At 41.4% G+C, this 18948-nt stretch overlaps 1 protein-coding gene across 1 annotated transcript in view; it reads left to right on the top strand.

Annotated features, from left to right (window-relative positions):
• CUX1 (cut like homeobox 1) overlaps positions 1-18948 on the top strand; it is a 286591-nt gene that overhangs the window by 126702 nt on the left and 140941 nt on the right. The window contains exons 5-6 of the mRNA XM_023537497.1: positions 63-141; positions 17469-17606. Of these exons, the coding sequence (XP_023393265.1) occupies positions 63-141; positions 17469-17606 (217 nt within the window). The remainder of the gene's footprint in view (positions 1-62; positions 142-17468; positions 17607-18948) is intronic.

Raw genomic sequence — 18948 nt, 5'->3', positions numbered from 1 at the left:
TTTAAATTACCTCTTGACAAATTTTGAGCTCTTTGTCTTTTTTTCCCCCCATTCTCTTTCAGATTGATGCACTGAGTAAAAGAAGCAAAGAAGCTGAGGCAGCCTTCTTGAATGTCTACAAAAGATTGATTGATGTTCCAGGTAAGCACAAGTACTGATAACCCACAGTGGGCTTGTGTCTGGAGAGTTGGTGGGTTTCAGGCTTACTTTTAGCTTTTCTATGAGAACTACGCCAACCATCGCAACTTCCCCGTGAAACTGAGGAGCTCTGGGAATGTGAATTCTCCAAAACCCAGACTTTGGGTAGGTATGGAAATTAAGTGCACATTTGTTAAAGTAATCACAACCTCCAGCTGATGCCTTTGTAAATGCAGAAACTCAAATCTGTGAGGCTACCTTTAGCTTTGGCATAAAACACTGCAAGTTTCACAGAGAAGAATTAGAACCTGTATGTGTTTTGTGCAGATGTCGTGGATGGTCATGGGTCTGGACTGACTGATTCCACATTCAGGAACAGCCCTAACAGGGCACCTAGAATGCCTCACTTCCCTCCCAGATCAGGCAGGGAATCAGTGACCTCTGGCCAAGTCTTTCACTTACTTAAGGGTTATAGCCAAGGGCAAGTGGTAGCTCTGTTAGCTGCAACAAGGTATGTGAATTACTGACATTACTAGAACTACTTTAACAAAGCAGAGCAGAGATAGGTCTCTTTTATTTCTGAACTTACATTCTAATTCAGGTCCACTGCAGATTTTGCTGTCCCCTCTGGGTGCTAGGGTTAATAGAGGTCACCCAAAGCAAGGGGTGGTGGAAAACACTTTGGACAGGGAGTAGGGAGATCCAGATTCTTTTCCAGGGACTTGTTGTGAGGCCTTTGTCACATTCCTTTTTCTTTCTGGGCGTCAGTTTTCTCATCTGTGAAATGGAACAGTGTAGGGGGAACAGCCTAGTGATGGAGAATGGTTTTCTTTGTTCTAAAACTTTTGCTTTCATAGGAGCTTATCTAGCACCTGGTTTCAAATTCTAGCCTTTTGATTTTCTGCAAGAGTTTCTAACCAAGTAGGGGTTCCCTGAAGACTGACTAAGGCTCATGAGAAGTCTTCTTCACAGCAAATGAATCAGAGTACACTCTTTCTGGGTCACTGGCAGCTTGGTGGTCCCACTGGCATGATCTTTGCAAATGCAGATTTTGTGTCGATGACTTAGTTGAAAGGGGGCAGGCTTATTTCAGCTTTGACAAAGACCCAGAGAGCCCTTAACTGCTGTTTTCTAAATAACCTACGCTACCTTTTTTAAAAGTCCAGTTTATACCTAGATTTTCCCTTAGTGAAATGTCTCATCTGGGCAGCCACAAATTTTTATAGAATTTTGATCATAATATGGGTACATATTTATAGTCTACTTTTTTCACTTAACGTATCATCCACATTTTTCCCATATTGGTGATATTCTTTGTAATTGTCATTTTGGGCTGGAGAATTAAAGCTTGCAACTTCAGTTTAAGATGGTGGGAGCAAATAATATTTGATGTTTTCCATAATAATAAAAGTCAATCAGAGTCCATCTGTGCACCTCATAGATTCTCTTTTACCCACATCCCAGGCATTTCTCTCTTACAAATTCTGTGGTCTGACAGATCTAACAAGTTCTTTGAGAAGGAGGAATGGAGGTTGGAGTACTCTACCTTTGTTTTGAAGTCTGCTTTCTGCTCAGATGAAGTAATCCTGTGGCTGAGGCTTACAGGAACGGCCTGGTCAATAGCATTGCATTTACTGACAGTCATGCAGCTGGGGGCAGTCAAGGTGCCTTAACTGTCTGTGCCCTTCAGGCTTCAATCCCACCCAACCCAGAAACAGATGAGGTGCATTAAGTCTTCTAGTTGCAAGAAACAGCAGCTTATGCTATCTCAGAAAACTGGAGGAAGCTCTTGAGAATAATGGGACAGGTATTTTAAATACATGCCATGTGGCCCAGTTCCAAGAGCCTAGGAAGAGCCAACCAGCCACCTGAGGAAGAGGCAGAGCCAGAGTCCCATTGGCCTTGGAGATTGACACAGATACCTGACTGTAGCAGTCCCTACTCGCTTCCTCTTCCAGAAATTTTATTTATTTGTGGGTTTTCCTGTTTCTTATCTGCTGGTCCTTCTAGAACGAAAGCTCTTTGAAGACAACTTGGCTGTATTGCTCTGTGCAGCACCTGGAGCACAACATGGCATACCATAGCTATGCCATGTTGAATGCTTGCACAGCATAATTCACAAAGGTCACATTAGTAGCTCTGAAAACTTTATCTCCACCCAGTTCTCACTCCTGAGTGTAAGCTTGCATATCCCGCAGCCTCCTGGACATTCCCCCTGGGATGGCTGATGGGCACCCTAAAACTACCCAGTGTGTTCAGAGGAAACCGTCTTGTCTTCTTTCTGGTTCCATCTCTTAGGGAACAGCACCACCTTCTACCCAGCTGCTCACACCAGAGCACTGAGTCACTAAGTCCTGGCCATGTGTTTTCCGTTCCATCCACTTCTCTCCATCCCAACTTCTGCTCTCCACTCTGCTTTTCAGGCCACCCCTCTCACGTCTATAGTGTAGTGACGCGAGGCTTCGTGCTTTACAGGCTTGCCTCCCTCTCATCCTTCCTCCGCGCTTCCAGTAGGCCAGGTCCCTTCTCAGTTCATCTCATCTTACTCCTCCAGCTTAATTTGTTGTGACACTGCTTGCTGACCTCCAGGTCCCGCTCAGGTGTGCCCTTCTCACACACACGCCCCGCTCCCAGCACCCTGTGTTTCCCTGTGTTGTGATTACTTGGAACTCAGCTCTTTTCCTTTCTGGCTGGGCAGAATGACTGGAACAATGCAGTCTTGTCCCTAATTACTTCCCTAGTGTCTACCCCAGTGCCTGCCGTGTAGCAGAAACTCCAGAAATGTTTGTTTAATTAATTAATGAACTGTACTCCTAAGGTTGACACTGTTCATTGAGGGAGGGCACAGTGGAGCATTCTAATAACCTCAATGGCAAGGGAGCGGAACGTATCTTTCATTGAGTTGGAGCCATTTAATAGCTCTCTGAACTCCCATATTGTTTAGTGTCACTCTATATATAAAGATTTACCTGCCTGCGCAGACGTTTATATGACACTTAGTATTCGGAGTTCATCAGACCAGCACATGTGCTTCAAAGAGAGGCCTTGGGTTTTGTGGCCGGTACAGCTGTCCTGCTGGCATCCCAAGCTTTACACACCCAGCACCAAGCAGGGCTCTCCTTCTGCCCCGACCCGTTCCCCTCCTGCCCTCTTCTCCCCCGGTGCTGGGACTTATCTGTTCAAGGGAAAAGAGACATTGGAGTCATCGCAGCTCCACATCCAAAATCCCAAGTAATATTCTCTTTCCAAAACCTACTTTGTATTAAAGACATTAAATAAACATTTAAATACATAATCATCCTGAGTCCTCTTAACAGTTAAAATAGGTAAGACCCCATGTTTACATTCTTTCTCACTTGCCACCAGAACACTCCTCATTCCCTAGTCAATTTTAGAGTATTTTAAGATGCTTTTTATAGTAAATATTCTGCTCCTTTAGCCAAAGCACAGTCCTTCCACACTGCAGTGACCCTCATTCCCTGGGATTTCTGGGTCAGCACCTTAGACGCCATCCCCTTGCTGTCTCAGGAATCACGCTGAGCCGCAGGGACAGAGCAGTGAGCAAATCAGCCAGTAGCTTCGTGTTCTCATAGACTTTAGAGTCTGGTGTGAATGTGGGCATTAAAAAGTAATTACAAAAGTAATTATTGAATTTTAGGTATGGTAAGTACTTTGGAGGCAGAGCCCATTGGGCATGAGAGTATAGAGTGGGTAGGATTAGGCAGGCTGAAAGGCAGCTGCCCTGGGGCAGTGAGCTTGGTGAGCAAGGAGGGTGGCCGGGTGCTGTATCATCCAAACTAAGATACTGTCAGTCGTCAAGGGGCCACCGTTCATAGTTAGGGCTCAGTAAAGGGCATACATCAGTGTGGTCATCTAGCTACGAAGGCAGGTTGGAAGGAGCCTAGTAGATTATGTGAAGGATTCTGGACTATATCTAACAGACAAACCATTAATGAGTTTTAAGTAGGGCAATAACATGATCAGGTATGTGTAATAAAAAATCATCCTGACTGCAGTTTGGACAACAGATTTGGAAGAGAAACCAAGGTGATGTGGGGAGGGAAAGATGAGGTTGTTTGGTTTCAGTTGGAGGACTGAGTTGGAGAGAAACAGAGATTTCAGCTGTATGTAGGAGGTGGAATGGGTGGCCAAAAGGCAGCTAGAACAACTAGGACAGTTCATTTCTGGGTAACAATACTTGTCTACATGGTTCCAACTGGCTTACAAAATTAAAAGGAAGACCAACAAAAAGTTTGGAGAATTAGCTTCCTGTTCCTAATTCTAGCACCATCTCTGTTGTTCTAATTGAAAATGTTTTTTGTCTTTATTGTCAACATCATGACAGTAAAAGAGTAATTTTAGATTCATAAATAAGTTATAATTTTATGTCATTAATCTAGGTGGCTTCACCTGTCATTTTTATCACAGACAGATTTTTACATCATAATGTACATAATCAGCAGGGATAGCTTAAACGTGAAAATATTTAATTTTTTTATTTTACTACACCTCTGATTGAGATTTATATTTATTAGTTAGCTAACAATTAGCCACATGAGGAAAAGCAGCATCGTCATCCAGCAAAAACATGACTTGGTAAGGACACCTGGGCTAGGCCCCCCAAATGGAGAGTTCCTCTGCGACAGGCTCCCTAATCAGAAGGCCAGCATCCCTCTGCATTGGAATCTATATTTGTGGGCGAGAGCAGAGTTCAGTGACTATCTGTCAATAACAGTGATGCCGGGTGTACAAATAAAGGTTCGAGGCATGCTATCTAAGTAGTCATATTCTCATATTCCCTCAGCCAGCTGGCACTTCCCAGTAGTCTGTTGTGTTCCAGGCCCTGGACCGCTCACCTAAGATACAAATACAGTTGAGACTTGACCTTTGTCCTCCCTCAGGTGGGTCCTATTTGGGTAGGAGACTGTACAGTACCTTTGAGAAAATATTCCATAATTAAACAGGTTAAATAGGCAACCTCTATCCCTTACTGTAATGAAACAAGAAATAAATACCTCTGCTCTTAAAATGTAACTCTCCTAGGTAGCTGGAAATATCCTGGAATGACCTCCTCTTATAGGCTCTTGCATAGCTGGAATTTTACTGTGTTCTGAGCAAAGTTATGATGGCATGCATAATCTGCCAGGAATTAACCTTGCGTGGGTGACTTGCTCTTCTTGATGCTTTTCAGATGTTTTACAATGAGCATGTATTTATCTCCACAATCAGGGAGAAAAGGCATAAATCCAGTAAAATACTCAACTTGTGATCTTAGTTTCTGAGTAGCCCTTATCAGTGGATTACAGATAAGAACTTTAGCAGAGGTCATTTCAGTATTTGTCCACACTTAATAATCTCTGTAAAAGACAACTGTGACTTTTCTCCTTGTGTTGGCAGAGGATTCCATGCCCAGGCCCCTCAGAGAGAACTCTGTAACCTCAGGTCTCAGAAACATCTCGGTAATGGTTATTTTTTAAAGTTCCTAGAAAGGAGAAAAAGAGACAAAAAGTTAATGGCACCTGTGCATTGGTATCGCGGAGCTCTGCTTTAGTTGCAGAGTTCATTGAAAGGACCTCTGTGCAAGTTCCCCTTGCCCCTTTGCCTCTATCTGTGGCCCCCTCCTCATACAAAGAGAGTCATCTTTCTTTCCTTGCTAAGATGTGGTTTACGTCAAACACAAACCTTTCAAACACAAAGGCAGTGCCTGGAAGGGTTTATTTTAAGATTTAAATCTTAGGAAGCACATTACCAGTGATATAAAAAATTCATTGACTCATGCAACACTGCTAGAACTCAATGTTTCATGACTGACTTCTCTCACTTTCTGTCTGTAGGGTAACTGGCCTGTGACTGTATGTAGAAGGTGTTAGTTTTTTCAGAAGTCCTGAAAGAGAACTGGCTGAAGAGAGTCCATTTGTAGGACACTCCATTTTCAGAACCCACTCCCAAATGCCCCTGCTCCAAGGTGCTCTTGGGGTGAGGTTTCAATTTGGGTTTAGGAAAACCTCTCCTGGTGAATATATATCCCCATCAGCCTAGCATTTGAAGATCCAGAAATAAATTGGACTGTCATCACTTTTGAGAACTACTTTTTAATGCTCCCTCATAAGAATCAAATAGTAATCCATGCCTTTGTGTTCCTCTCACTTGGTTTCAAGTGAGGGCCCACTATTGGTTACGATTACAAAATTCTGTTTCTTTCATTCTTCTTTCTTCTTCCCTGTGTGTCCCCACTCAAGGATTCCATAGCAAGGACAAAATCTTATGATTTCGTTAGAAACACCCTCTTGCTTCTTATAGTAAGATTTAATCGATAGGCCACTTTGGTGGCGTTTTTGAAGGCTGTAGAAATGTGTCTGCTCCAGCTGGATCCTGTAAGGGTATTCCAGTCCGTGTATTCTAGGTCTCCTGGTATTGGCAGAGGATCCCATGCCCAGGCCCTTCAGAGAGAACTCTGTAACCTCAGGTGCCCAGATGGCAGGATCCTCCTTACACACTTTCAGTTTGCCTTCATGAAACATTTTCCTCTAAGTATCAACCGCCAGCACCATATCTGAACTGAAGAGGAACCAGGGCTGCAGCCTCAGAAAGAAGCTTGTGGGTTGCAGATGCCCTCCTGTCTTCTCCCCGGGCTGCAGTACTGAGCTGCTCCCAGTAGCCTCAGGGACATTATGCTCTTCCCATAGACAAGGGGCAACTTCTCCCACCCTCTTTGATCAGGTTAAAACAAATCTGGGGCCTGATCAGCCCCTCTGTTTTGCTCACCATATATCTGCAGGCTGAAGAAGTAGCTATGAACAATTTAAAGAAAGGCAAATTTGACAAGATGAGCATCTGAGTCGCTTGCCCCACTTTCACCTGCTGCATCGTCTTCAGGGCTCTCCCTCTCTCCTGACACCGGGCTGGAGTGCAAGAACTCACTAGCCAGGACTCGGGGAATCCTTGGTTCACTTGCACGGAGAGGTGTGCCGCTTCTGTGCCCCTTTGCTGTAACTGGGGTGGTCCTGGCGCACTTGATATCTAGACAGCTTTTCATCAGTTGCTCATCAGCATGCTAATTGCTTTATGACTAATTATGCCCTGAATTCCAGTTGATTTTCTTAATGAGACAGCTGGGTTAATTATGTAATCGTATGATTACATTAGCCTAGAGTGCCCTGGCGAAAAGTAGTGTCTGCCACACTGTGATGTCATCACAGGGATGGCACTACAAGGGGCACAGTCACCCTCTGGCTGATGTGGGGCTAGGGAGTGGCCCTATTAGCCACAGAGCTCTGCGCAAACACGGGTGCAGATTTCTTGAGGTCGATCTCAGTCCTCATAGTATACGGAAAGGCAGCTCGGCACTGGCCTGGCCGTCTCCCCGACCCGCCGTCCTCGCGCCCTCCCCAGCACGGCGCAGCCCCATTTAGTTGCCCTGCCTAAACAGAAGCCTTGCTTTTCAGCCTCTGTTGCTCTCCATGAAGTGCAGCAGTGTCCTCTTCCTTCTTTGGAACCTCCCTGCACCAGGATGGTGGGGCTTGATCAGGGTGTGATAGTGATCCAAAATAAAACGTACCCAGGTCCCTGGAGGACCACAGTAAGTTAGTTTATGTAAAGTCTACACAGCATGATCTGGCCCCAACTTTATGCCCGCTGTAGCCTCATCCATGTACTATTTCAAACCTTTTTTCTACCCTGATCTTCACAGTCCTCATATTTCGCTGAGAAAATACATCTGGTTAGAGGAGAATGATATCTTTCAGCCACCGGCCAACTGCCTACTCCCCATCACAGCAAAAGCCCCCTGAGAACCGATTCTGCCTGCCGAGCCCACCTCCCACCCAGTTATATTCCTCCTCCTCAGACTTACGTGGCTACCTCTCTTCTTCTGCAGCACTCTTCTCTTAGCCTTTTTCTTTTCTCCATTCACATTCTCCCTCTAGGTGACTGCTGATACCTCTTAGGCTCCAGACTCCACATGACCACAAGAGAACCGTTAATTTTCCCTCAAGCCCTCCCAGGAAGGTAAATGGCATCACCACGCATACAGTGGCTCGGGCCAGGAATGCAGGAGTCAGCCCAAATTCCTTTCTTTCTCTCACACCTTATTGCCAATCTATCAGTAAGTCCTGTTTATCCAGCCTCCAGAATATATCCCGAATTTGACCACTCATCACATCAGCCACCACCACCCTCATCCTAGCCACCATTACCTCTCACCTCACTGGGCTCACCACCTTCACCCAACCTCCTCCTGCCCGATAGGTCTAAATTAGTGGTCTGCAAACTACTTTTGTTTATATACCCCAATAGTAAAAGATTCTGAATTTTTACCGCCGATATATTCTTTCTATCTGATATACAGGTGTAATTACAGTAGTGTATTAAATACACTGGAAATCTTATGCTAAAAATAGAATTAAAGGGTGTGATGAAGAGTAAAAAGGACTAAAAATTTATATTTTATTAGCAATACAAAAACTCAAAGTATTGTATTTTAAAATCAACCTCATTGAGGCATAATTTACATACAATAAAATGTACCCATTTTAAGTGTACAATTTCGTAGTATGGCCACCCTCACAATCAAGATACAGAACAATATCTATCACCTCAATACTTTTGTTATGATCCCAAACACCAGCAACCACCGATCTGCTTTCTGTCACTATAGATTAGTTTCGTCATTTCTAGTGTTACACATAAATAGAGTCATTGGGTCTGTGCTCTTATGTGTCTGGCTTCTTTCCCTCAGCATGGTGTGTTGGGGGTTCGTCTGTGTCGTTGCTGGTGTTGTGGTCCTTTCCTTTCTATTGTGGAATGGTATTCCATTGTGTGAGTATGTAACAAGTGGCTTGCCCATCTACCTGCTGATCGACGTTTTGATTGTTTTGTGTGTGACCCTTATGAATAAACTTGCTATAAGCATTCGTGGACAATTATCATATGGATGTCATTTCTCTCAGGTAAATACCTAGGACTAGAATTGCTGGAGCATGGGATGAGTGCATGCGTTTAGCTGGATAAGAAACTGCCAAACTGTTTTCAAAGTAGTTGTGTCATTTTATCCCCCCCACAAATAACTATGAGAGTTTCAGTTGCTCTGTGTTCTCTCCATCATTTGATTTTGTCAGTCTTTTCAATTGTAGACAATCTAGTGACTATATAGCATATTTCATTGTGATTTTAGTTTGCATTTTCCTGATGAGTAATAATGCTGAATATTTTATCATGTGCTTTTTGATCATTCACAGATCTTCACTTATAAAGTGTTTACATCTTTTGCCCATTTTTTATTGGGTTGTCTTATAAATATTTTCTCCTAGTTTGTAGTCATTTGAAGATGAGGTTTTTTATTTCGAAGATGAGGTTTTTTATTTCGATAAAGTCCAGTTAATTGGGTTTTTTTTCTTCTTTTTTTGTAGTTCTTGCTTTTTATGTTCCAAGAAATTATTGCCTAGCACAAGGTCATAAATTTTTCTCCTGTGTTTTATCAGTGCAGTCGTATAGTGTTTTCTTTTACCGTTAGGCCTCCGATGCATTTTGAGTTAATTTTGATTTATGGTATAAGGTAAGGGTCAAATTTGAAAGATTAATGGATGGTATATGTGTGAAGTTTTTTTTCTGGAATCTTTTATTTCATTGATCTGTATGTCTCCTTATGTTAATATGCTGTCTTGATTACTTTGGCTTTATAATCAATCTTGAAATCAGGTAATATAAGTTATCTTTGGTCTTCTTTTTAAAAATTGTTTTGACTAGTTCAGTTTCTATATAAGTTTTAGGTTTAGCTTGTCAATCTAATTGTACTATTAATTGTAGAGAACGGATTTTTGAAAACTTTATTATTGTGGATTTTTTCTCTCAGTTCTGTTAGTTTTTAATTCGTGTTTTTTAAAGTTTTATTTTGGAGTATATGTACCATTAGGAATGTTATATCTTCTTAATAGTTTGATTCTTTAGGTTTATAAAATGATCTTCTTTATTCCTGGTAATATTCCTTTGTACTAAAGTGTTTTTTTGTCTCATTTTGTTATAGGCACTCCAGCTTTCTTTTGATTAGTGTTTTCATGTTATATCTTTTTCTGTCCTTTTAGTATTATCATATCTTTGTTGTTATATTTGTTACATATTTTGTAAACAGCTATGTCTTGTTTTTTAAATCAGTCTGGTAATATGCCTTTTAAGTGGAATGTTAGATCTTTTATGTTTAAAGTAATTATGAATGTAGATGCGTTTATGTCTACCATCTTAGTGTTTTCTATTTGTCTTACCAATTTTTTGTTGTATTTTTTCTGCTTTATTTTGATTACTTTTTTTTTATGATCTTATTTCATCTCCCGACTTCTCTTATTAGCTATATAACTCTTTGTTTTATTTTCTTAGTGGTTACTTTAAGGTTTACATTAAGTATCAAATAATTTATCAAATAATAATATACTGCTTCACATACATAAGAATGTTACAGTACACTTCATTTTCTCCCTCCTGTTTTTTGTGTATTGTTATTCGTTCTAGTTATACATATGTTTTAACCCTAAAAATACATTGTACTATTTTTCTTTTTAAATAGTCAATTATCTTTTAATGAAATTAAAAATGAGAAAAATAGTATTTTATATTTACCCATATATTTGCCATTTGGACATTGTTTATTCCTTTGTGTAGATCTAGGTTTCCATCTGGCATTGTTTTCTTTTAGTCTATAGTATTTCCTTTAAAATGTCTTATAGTGTAGTACACTGACAATAAACTCTGGCCAGCTTTTGTTCATCTGAAACAAACAAAAAAAATCTCTACCTCACCCTCTTATTTGAAGGTTATTTTTTATTGAGTATAAAATTGTATGGCAGTTTTTGTTTCGGTTTTTTCTCTCTCAGGACTGAGTTTATTTCTGACAGGTCTCCAGTCAATCTTATCTTTCTTCTCCTATATATAATGAGCCTTCTTTTCTCTAGTTTTTAAGTTTTCTTTTTATTCTTTTCAGCAATTTGATTTTGCTTAATGATGTTCTTTGTGTTTATCCTACTTGGATTTAGTTGATTTCCTCGGATTTTTAGGTTAATAGCTTTTACCAAATTTGGGAAAATTTCACCACTGTTTCTCCAAATATACCCCTGACCCCTTTCTGGGACATGTATGTTAGATTGCTTGATATTGTTTCATAAGTTGCTGAGATTTTAGTAACTTTTTTTTTTCCACTTTCTTCTCTGGGCTTCTATTCAGACAGTTTCTATGACTGTGTCTTTGAATTCACTGATTTTTCTTTTGCAGTTTCTAATCTGCTGTTAAGCCAATCTAGGGATTTTTTTTTTTTTTAATTTCAAATACTGTATTTCAAGCTCTAGAATTCCATTTGATTCTTCTTATTGTATTTATGTTTTTCTTTAAATCCTTGAGTATGCTTATAATAGTTTTCATTTTTATCAGCTACTCCCATTATCTCTTGTCGTTTCTGGTTCTGTTTTTATTAACCGATTTTTTTCCCCTGATAATCCTGCTTCTTTGCATGTCTAGTAATTTTTGATTAGATGGTGGACATTGTAATTGTCAAATGGATTTTGTTGTCTTTCTTAAGAGTTTCAAAGTTTGTTTGGCAGGCAGTTAAATTACTTGTAGGTCAGCTCGATCACTCTGAGGCTTGTTTTTAAGCTTTGGGGGGGCGGGTCTGAAGTAGCCTTTACTTCAGGATTAATTTAGCCCTCCATTCTGGCGTGGCCCTTTTAGTGTCTCTGCCGAATGTCCTGGCTGTTCAACAAGTCTCTCTACTCTGGCTGGTTGCAACTCAGAAGTCTCCCAGACCTCTGTGAACTCTGGGGTTGTTTAATTAGGCCTTCACTGTAGTTCTCTGACCGGCCTTGGGGAGTTTCACTCCATGCATATGTATGTACCTAATCTTTCAGCAATGGACTCTTATTACTCCTTTGCAGATTTCTCTAGCTCTTTCACTGCATAGCTTCCTCCTTTCCAGTGCGCTGCCCTACAAATTCCAGGTACCTCAGCCTCTCAATATTCTGATCTCTGTGTTCTCAACTCAAGAAGACTCTCAGGTTGGGTTCCCTCTTCCCTGTGCTGTAGTCTAGAAAGTGCTTTCTGGCAGTAAGTCAGTGATTGTAGGGCTCACCTCAGTCATTTCCTTTTTCTCAGGGCTCACCATCCTGTTCTGACAGTTGTCCAATATCTGTAAATAATTATTTCATATAGTTCGCCTAGTATTCTAGTTTATGGCCAGAGGGCAAGTCCAATACCAGTTAATTTGTTGTGACCAGGAGCGGAAGTCTCCAAGTTCTGTTCATTTTGTTCTTGGTTTTAACGGCTATCGTAAATGGTAGAGAAAGATAATTCACGAAGATACATAGATCCAAACCAAAGCAGTGCATTATTGGCTATCTTTACAAAAATATGATTTATACTTTTGAAACCTGTATACCAGTTATAAGAAGGTTTTTGTTGAAGTTCAGCTAGTAAGTTTTCTTTTTCCCTGATACTCGATTTTTCTTGCTAACTAGTCAGAAGATATTGTATTTTTAATATTAATAAATGGTTTAAAATTCCTTTTGGCAAATATTTTTTCAGATTTGCATTGGTTAATAATAGGTAACATTTATTGAGTTTAACTCCATGCCGGACAGTTTTCTAAGTGTAGGCACATATTATCTTAGTAATTAAGTATTAAGTAACGTGTCCAACGTTACACAACCAGTCAAATGGCAGAGCTGGGATTTGAATACATGCAGTCTGGCCCACACTCTAAACCATTATGCTCTACTCTCTCTCTCTTATGATTAGAGGCATTGAGACACTTTTGTAGAGGATGTTGTCTTTGCTCATAAATTTATATGATGATGGGAAGATTTTGGAATATACACTTTTAGAATGCTGTCACTATAGATTAGTTTCTTTCAAGAAGTAGTCTTTTTCCCACTAAGTATTAAAACACCATGTTGACTTCAAAGACATACATTATGTTTATTTTTTAAATGTCTGCCAGGCAACGTATTACTGATAGCCATCTGCCTTCACAGAACAGAACAGCTAATTTGGAACACTTAGCTTTTTAAAAGAATATTGTTTAACTCATCTTTAAGCTTAAAACTACCAAATACTTTGCAACTATTGCAACTAGAAAACCAACAAACATTTTAGTGATTCAAAGTACTGCAGTTTTTTTCTCATGTCCCAGTGGCTCATCTTGCAAGAGTCCTATTTTCCAATAGGACTCTTTTTCCCATCAAGAGTAAAATTCATTCCAAACTCAGTGCTCTGTTTTACTTGAGATACTATGTTTTTATGAAATTGATGTGCTACCTACTACGCTAACAGAGCACCTGAGAAATTGCATTTTCAGCTCCGGAATTCAGTTTCATTGTTCTTTATATCTTCTGTTTCTCTCCTTGCGTTTAAATCCTTGAGTGCAGGCCTCCCTCTCTGACTTGTCCTTTGCCATGCTCGCTTTCCTTCCTTGCAGCCTCACCACTTTCTCTCTGTGCATTAAATATGCCACATTCACACCCACCTGTGGACCTTTGCACTGCTATTCCCTCTGCCAAGGGTCTTCACAGTCTTTCTTCTTCACCATTCAGATCCCAATCCTGGTGTTACCTCCTTTAAGAGACCTTCTCTGTCCGCCTGTCTCCAGGACCCATTCCCCATTCTCCATGCCATTTCTTCTTTTTCATGCTTAGAAGTACTTGAAAGTGTTCTGTTTGGTTTTGCTTTTTGTCTGTCTCCCTCACTTCAGAATATCAAGTTTTTGAGGACAAGGAATTGTCTTGTTCACCATCGTGTCCTCTCAGCACCTAGAAGGGTCCTAATGTCATAGAATGTGTAGGTGGGTGCCAGCAGTAGACTGAACTGTGCCTGGCTCTTCCCTACTCCTTTTGCACCTACACACTATGTCTTCCACATGGACTGACTGCCCCACAGTCTCCACAGGTTTATCTCTATTGTGAGGCTTGTCTCAGCTAACTTGACTGAATACCCACCCAGCGCCTCACTCAGGCCTTACCCAGAGCAGATGCTTAGGAAATACTTGTTAAATTGGAACTTGAAGAGACAGGGTAATTTAGTTGGCTCCTAGTTCAGGAAGCAAAATCTTCATTAGAATTTTGCATACCTATTTGCCTGCCTGACTTGTCTCCTCCCCAGTCCCTTGGGTGAGTTGCCAGCTCTAGACAGAGTGCGGAGCCCCCTCCCCCAACCTCTGACTGCAATGGCTGGAATTAATGAGATAATGTTACATGTACTTAGGAGAAGGTGACTATGTTGTTATTGTTTGTTACGATTATGTTCTTTGAGTCCCGTGTTGCATAATGAGCTATATAATGCTTCAAAGAATGTTTTAGGAATTAACTATTAGATAATTGTAAAACACATGGCAAGTTTGTCACATTACATGGATGGGACTGGCAATAAAGTATATTGAATTGGAGGAGGCAGGGAAGACGGGTTGAGGGTTTTGTGTGTTCCTGTTTCATGTATGGGTGTGTTCTCTTGCCTTCCCAAGACAATTCCCTAATTGAGCTGCTGAGATTGGAGGCTTGTGACATTCAGAATAAGGCCTAACAATACTTGTGTGGGGTTTAAATGGCATTGAAAATCATTAATAAGACAAAAAGCTTTGATTTCCCCTAGATTAACATGCAGGTTGGTGTTTGGTGTGCTGAAATTCGTTGTTTTGGTCTCTAGCCCAAACATGCTAGAATCATTATATTGTCATGTGGTAATTAGCTGTTCCTTTAATGCAAGTAATAAAAATTAAGCCTAAGAGGTACTTTAGCAATGCCTTTTACATAATCCAAAACAATATTCAAATGCTGTAGGCGTTTAGTCATTCAACTGTACTGTAGTAAAGTTTGAAGTTTAATGCATAGAGATGTTTGAACATTCAGCTCATTCTTTATTCTGTGACCAGTTTTGCTACTTAGGCATTAACCTTTAATAGTGTTAAATTAAATATACATGCCATAATGAATAATTATGAGATTGCCAGAATTTTCATTTACAATATAATGCTTTGAAAATTTGTTTAAAGGTCTAGTTACCATTCACTTGATAATGTGCACATTATTTTTATATGTCACTGAATTCCTTGCTGAATCGAATGAGGGAAGCTATTTTTTATTCAAAGCAGACACAGTTTATCCTGGCCTTTTAAAGGAATGGACTGGAAAAGTTGTTGACAGAAATTTTAGGGATGGAGGGCATTATACTAGCTTAGCTCTTTAAAAATATAATTTGTACTGACAATTGTACTGGAAAGCCTACATGAGTGAATGCTAATAGAATTTTATACAAGTGCAGTGGTTCTTCTTCTCCTCAATCCTTTCCTGACCTCTATAGCAAGTTCAAATTGTGGTTCTATATGAAGGAAACCACAGGGCATACTGTATATTTCCTTTAGGTCATTTGCCCAGCATGAGGTCATGGGAGATGGGAAAGCACCCTGGAAAGGTACCGAATGTTCTGAGGAATTCAGTCTACTACTCCCACTTACAAAAAAAATCTCCCCAAAATAGCTTTCAAAATCTAATTTAATGTAAATATTTTAATGCTGATTAAAATAATAATAAAAAGCCACAAATGAGAAAGCAATATAGTCATAAACTGTATATACACAGAATAAATGCCCGGCAGCCAGGGGTTTCACACAATGGGCAGCCTTGGTGTTAAACCTCACACACAGGCCTGCCATTGTGCTGGACATATCCCAGTGCCTGCCTTTTGTAAACTCTGCAGAGACGTTGGCATTTCAAGGAGTTACTGGCTCCTGGTGGATACGTCAACTGAGGCATGGTGGGTCTAGCCCTCATTTCCAGGAACCAAGGGTGGTCTGAAAAATTAATGACTCTGGTATTTGAAAATTAAGTGAGCTCTTGAATATATACTCTTGTTGATCCACTGTGCTTGGTGTTTAGCATTCCTTAATCGGAGACTAAATCCTTGCAGCCATCTCACAAGTGATACTGGCGTCCATACCAGAAATACCTTCAATAATCTTTTCTAAGCCCAGCAGACTTGGGTATTCTACTCTGACGGAGCCTGGGAGTTCTGGAGGAAGTGCTCCACTGGTGCCCAGCAGGTGGATTATAAGAGCCTTTTAGGCAGCAGAAGTAAAAATAAAAGATTGAATTGACACCAGAAGAATGTTTAATGTCTCTCTATTTTGTGCTGAATTACTGTAAAGGCCAAGAGTCAAGACCATAAATTTTATGTCTGCAATCTCTAATTATAGATTAAAATCCAATTTTTTGTAATTAAATATGATGGCAGGTAGTACCTTGAATTGGCCTCACATAGCTGGCCCTGATGCCATCTCCTGCTATTTGTATTATAATCAGAGTATGGTGGCCTCCTGGCTCCACGGCCCAATGGCCTAGGACAGGTCACAGCAGGTTGTCTCTCCAGCTGTATCTCTGGGGAACAGGCATAACTTTCCCCACCTCCAGGCAGAAACCTAGCAGTCTTCAGTTCTCAGCTCACCAGCTGCTAAGCTGACTCTTTTGTGAGCATCCTTCATTAGTAAAGGAGGATCGTAATGGAAAATGAGCATGTCCTAAGTAGGGCGGCCTCATATAAAGGCTGTGTTTATTTCCTGCACTCCCTCAGGGGTCCTCCCTTGTTGGAAGAATGGTCACTTGGAGTTAACAGGCTTGGGTTCGAGTTCTCTCGCCCACTAACTAGCTAGGAAACCTTGGGCAAGTCACTGCTTCCCTTAGCTTTAGTGTTCACTTCTGAGAAAGAAGTGTGGTACATGTCTCACATCTCTGTCCCAGGAGTGTTGAGAGGCTCAAATGAGAAAATGTCTGTAAAGTTTTTTCTGACAATGAGAGGCTCTCAGAGTATCAGGTATTATTTGTTATTTCCAAGTTAAGAATTATTGTAAAGTTGAGGCTTATGGTGCCTTTCTTTGCACTGTCAATCCTGTAAGTGTGGCTCTGGATGCATGGATGATTTTCCCGGGGATCCTCCCCATGCTGCTGCAACATGTTTGTCTCTTCCTATCAGCTCTCTGTCACATCATGTCAGAGCAGTGGGCACATCCCAATGAGCCTATTATGGCCAATGCCACTCCATTTTCACACATTGGGGCCTTAGGGTGGGAAGTAACATTCTTTGCTGGCAGCAGAGAAGTGCCCCTAGCCCAGCTCTAGGGCTCCCAGGGACTCTTAGGGAGGTGGCAAGGCCACTGGTGCCCCAACTTTTGGCAAGTGGTGGCAGTTCTGGGGGAACCTGCTGGAGGCCAACTTCCCAGACACCCAGGAAGAGCTGCTCCAAGCCTTCGTGTGGTCATGAAGGTGTCTCGTATGTGTTCACAGTGGTGTGATTTGTGTTTTCCTCTCGTGCAGATCCTGTGCCAGCTCTGGATCTTGGGCAGCAGCTCCAGCTCAAAGTGCAGCGCCTGCACGACATTGAAACGGAGAACCAGAAACTTAGGGAAACTCTCGAAGAATACAACAAGGAATTTGCTGAAGTGAAAAATCAAGGTTGGAGGAAGATGCATTTTTTGCTTGGCTTTTTTCTTTTCATTTTTTTTTTTTTAATTGCCTTCTTTATACTGTTGGAACTAGCCGTAATTGTAATATACATCATAAAGTCAGGGTGGGGTAAGAATCTGAATCGTTAAAGAGAGATAATAATAATGCTTAGCTATTTAGAAGCAAAACTTTTCCTCTGCACAGTAACTACATATGATTTTATTGCCCTCCAACGGGACCGATCAGGATTCTTTTAAAATTCTTTCTGTACCATCATATGATAGGATCTGCCTTTTAAAAGACTGATGCGTTGCCTGCGGGCGACACCTGTCAGAGAGCCAGCTTATGATCAAAGGGTCACATACAGTAAGTCATTTAATAATTGCCAATACATTAAGGCTTTAGACGCATCCTGCAAGTCTGCATGCTTAAGCACTACTGTTTCCTTGTCAGCGTCACCTATTCATTATGAATTTAATGAAAGAAAACCACCTCTTGGTGTGGTTGCCTAGCCATCAACAAGACAGAGAGGGCAAAGGTTGCCTGGCTTTTCCTGTCAGGGGAGAACAAAGAAATCGCTCCTGCACCTAAAATCCAGGAACCTTGTGGCTTCCTTGTCATGAAGAAAAATCACAGCCCCATGTGATAGCAGCTGCAGGTTTTTAAAGCAACTCCAATTAGAGATGCGGCCTGTTTGTTTTTCTTTGGGGTTTGGGTGAGCAAGGAGCTAGAAAAGAGAGACAAACTGCGTGGGTGACCTCCTCCGAGTGGCCTTCTATTTAATATGCTCCGAGGGCTGGATAAAGAATTAGCTGACGAAGATTTTTAAAAGCATCCTTGGGCTTTGAGACCGTTGAAGACAGGCTTGCGAGGAGGGATGGTCCACGGAAAGAATCCAGGAAGAGACTGAGAAGCTGCAAGGTACAGTCCTTGCAGAGGGCAATGAGAGCGGGAGTCCTGAGGGACCCCTTCCTCAGGGGACTGGAAGGAGGGGACAGCTGAGACCCCTACCTCCATCTGGTGCCACAGGGAATGGTGAGTCATTGGGACATGGAGGGACAGCTTTGTCCTGCTTAAAAGTAAGGTATTGGACTCACTCGGCTGGGATCCCCGTGAAAGAGGGTGCTGCATTCCCCTCCCCCCAGGAGGAGTTGTTTATTGCCAGAACCACCCAAGTACTCAGGTGAAAAGTAACCTGTAAATATGTACTTCCCGGCTCCAGTGCAGCACTACCCAAAAGGAATGAGCTTCGTTTTTTCCCTCCCAGCGACCTCTGGCACCTTCCTCTGACAGAGCCACTCTTGGTGTTGTTGTTATTTTGATTTTGTTTCGTTGGAGGATGGTGCGGGTG

This window comes from Pteropus vampyrus, unplaced genomic scaffold (genome assembly GCF_000151845.1).
Source record: "Pteropus vampyrus isolate Shadow unplaced genomic scaffold, Pvam_2.0 Scaffold193, whole genome shotgun sequence".
Taxonomy (NCBI): domain Eukaryota; kingdom Metazoa; phylum Chordata; class Mammalia; order Chiroptera; family Pteropodidae; genus Pteropus; species Pteropus vampyrus.
Note: the sequence above shows the minus strand (reverse complement) of the source record. Positions and strands in the feature narration are given on the sequence as shown.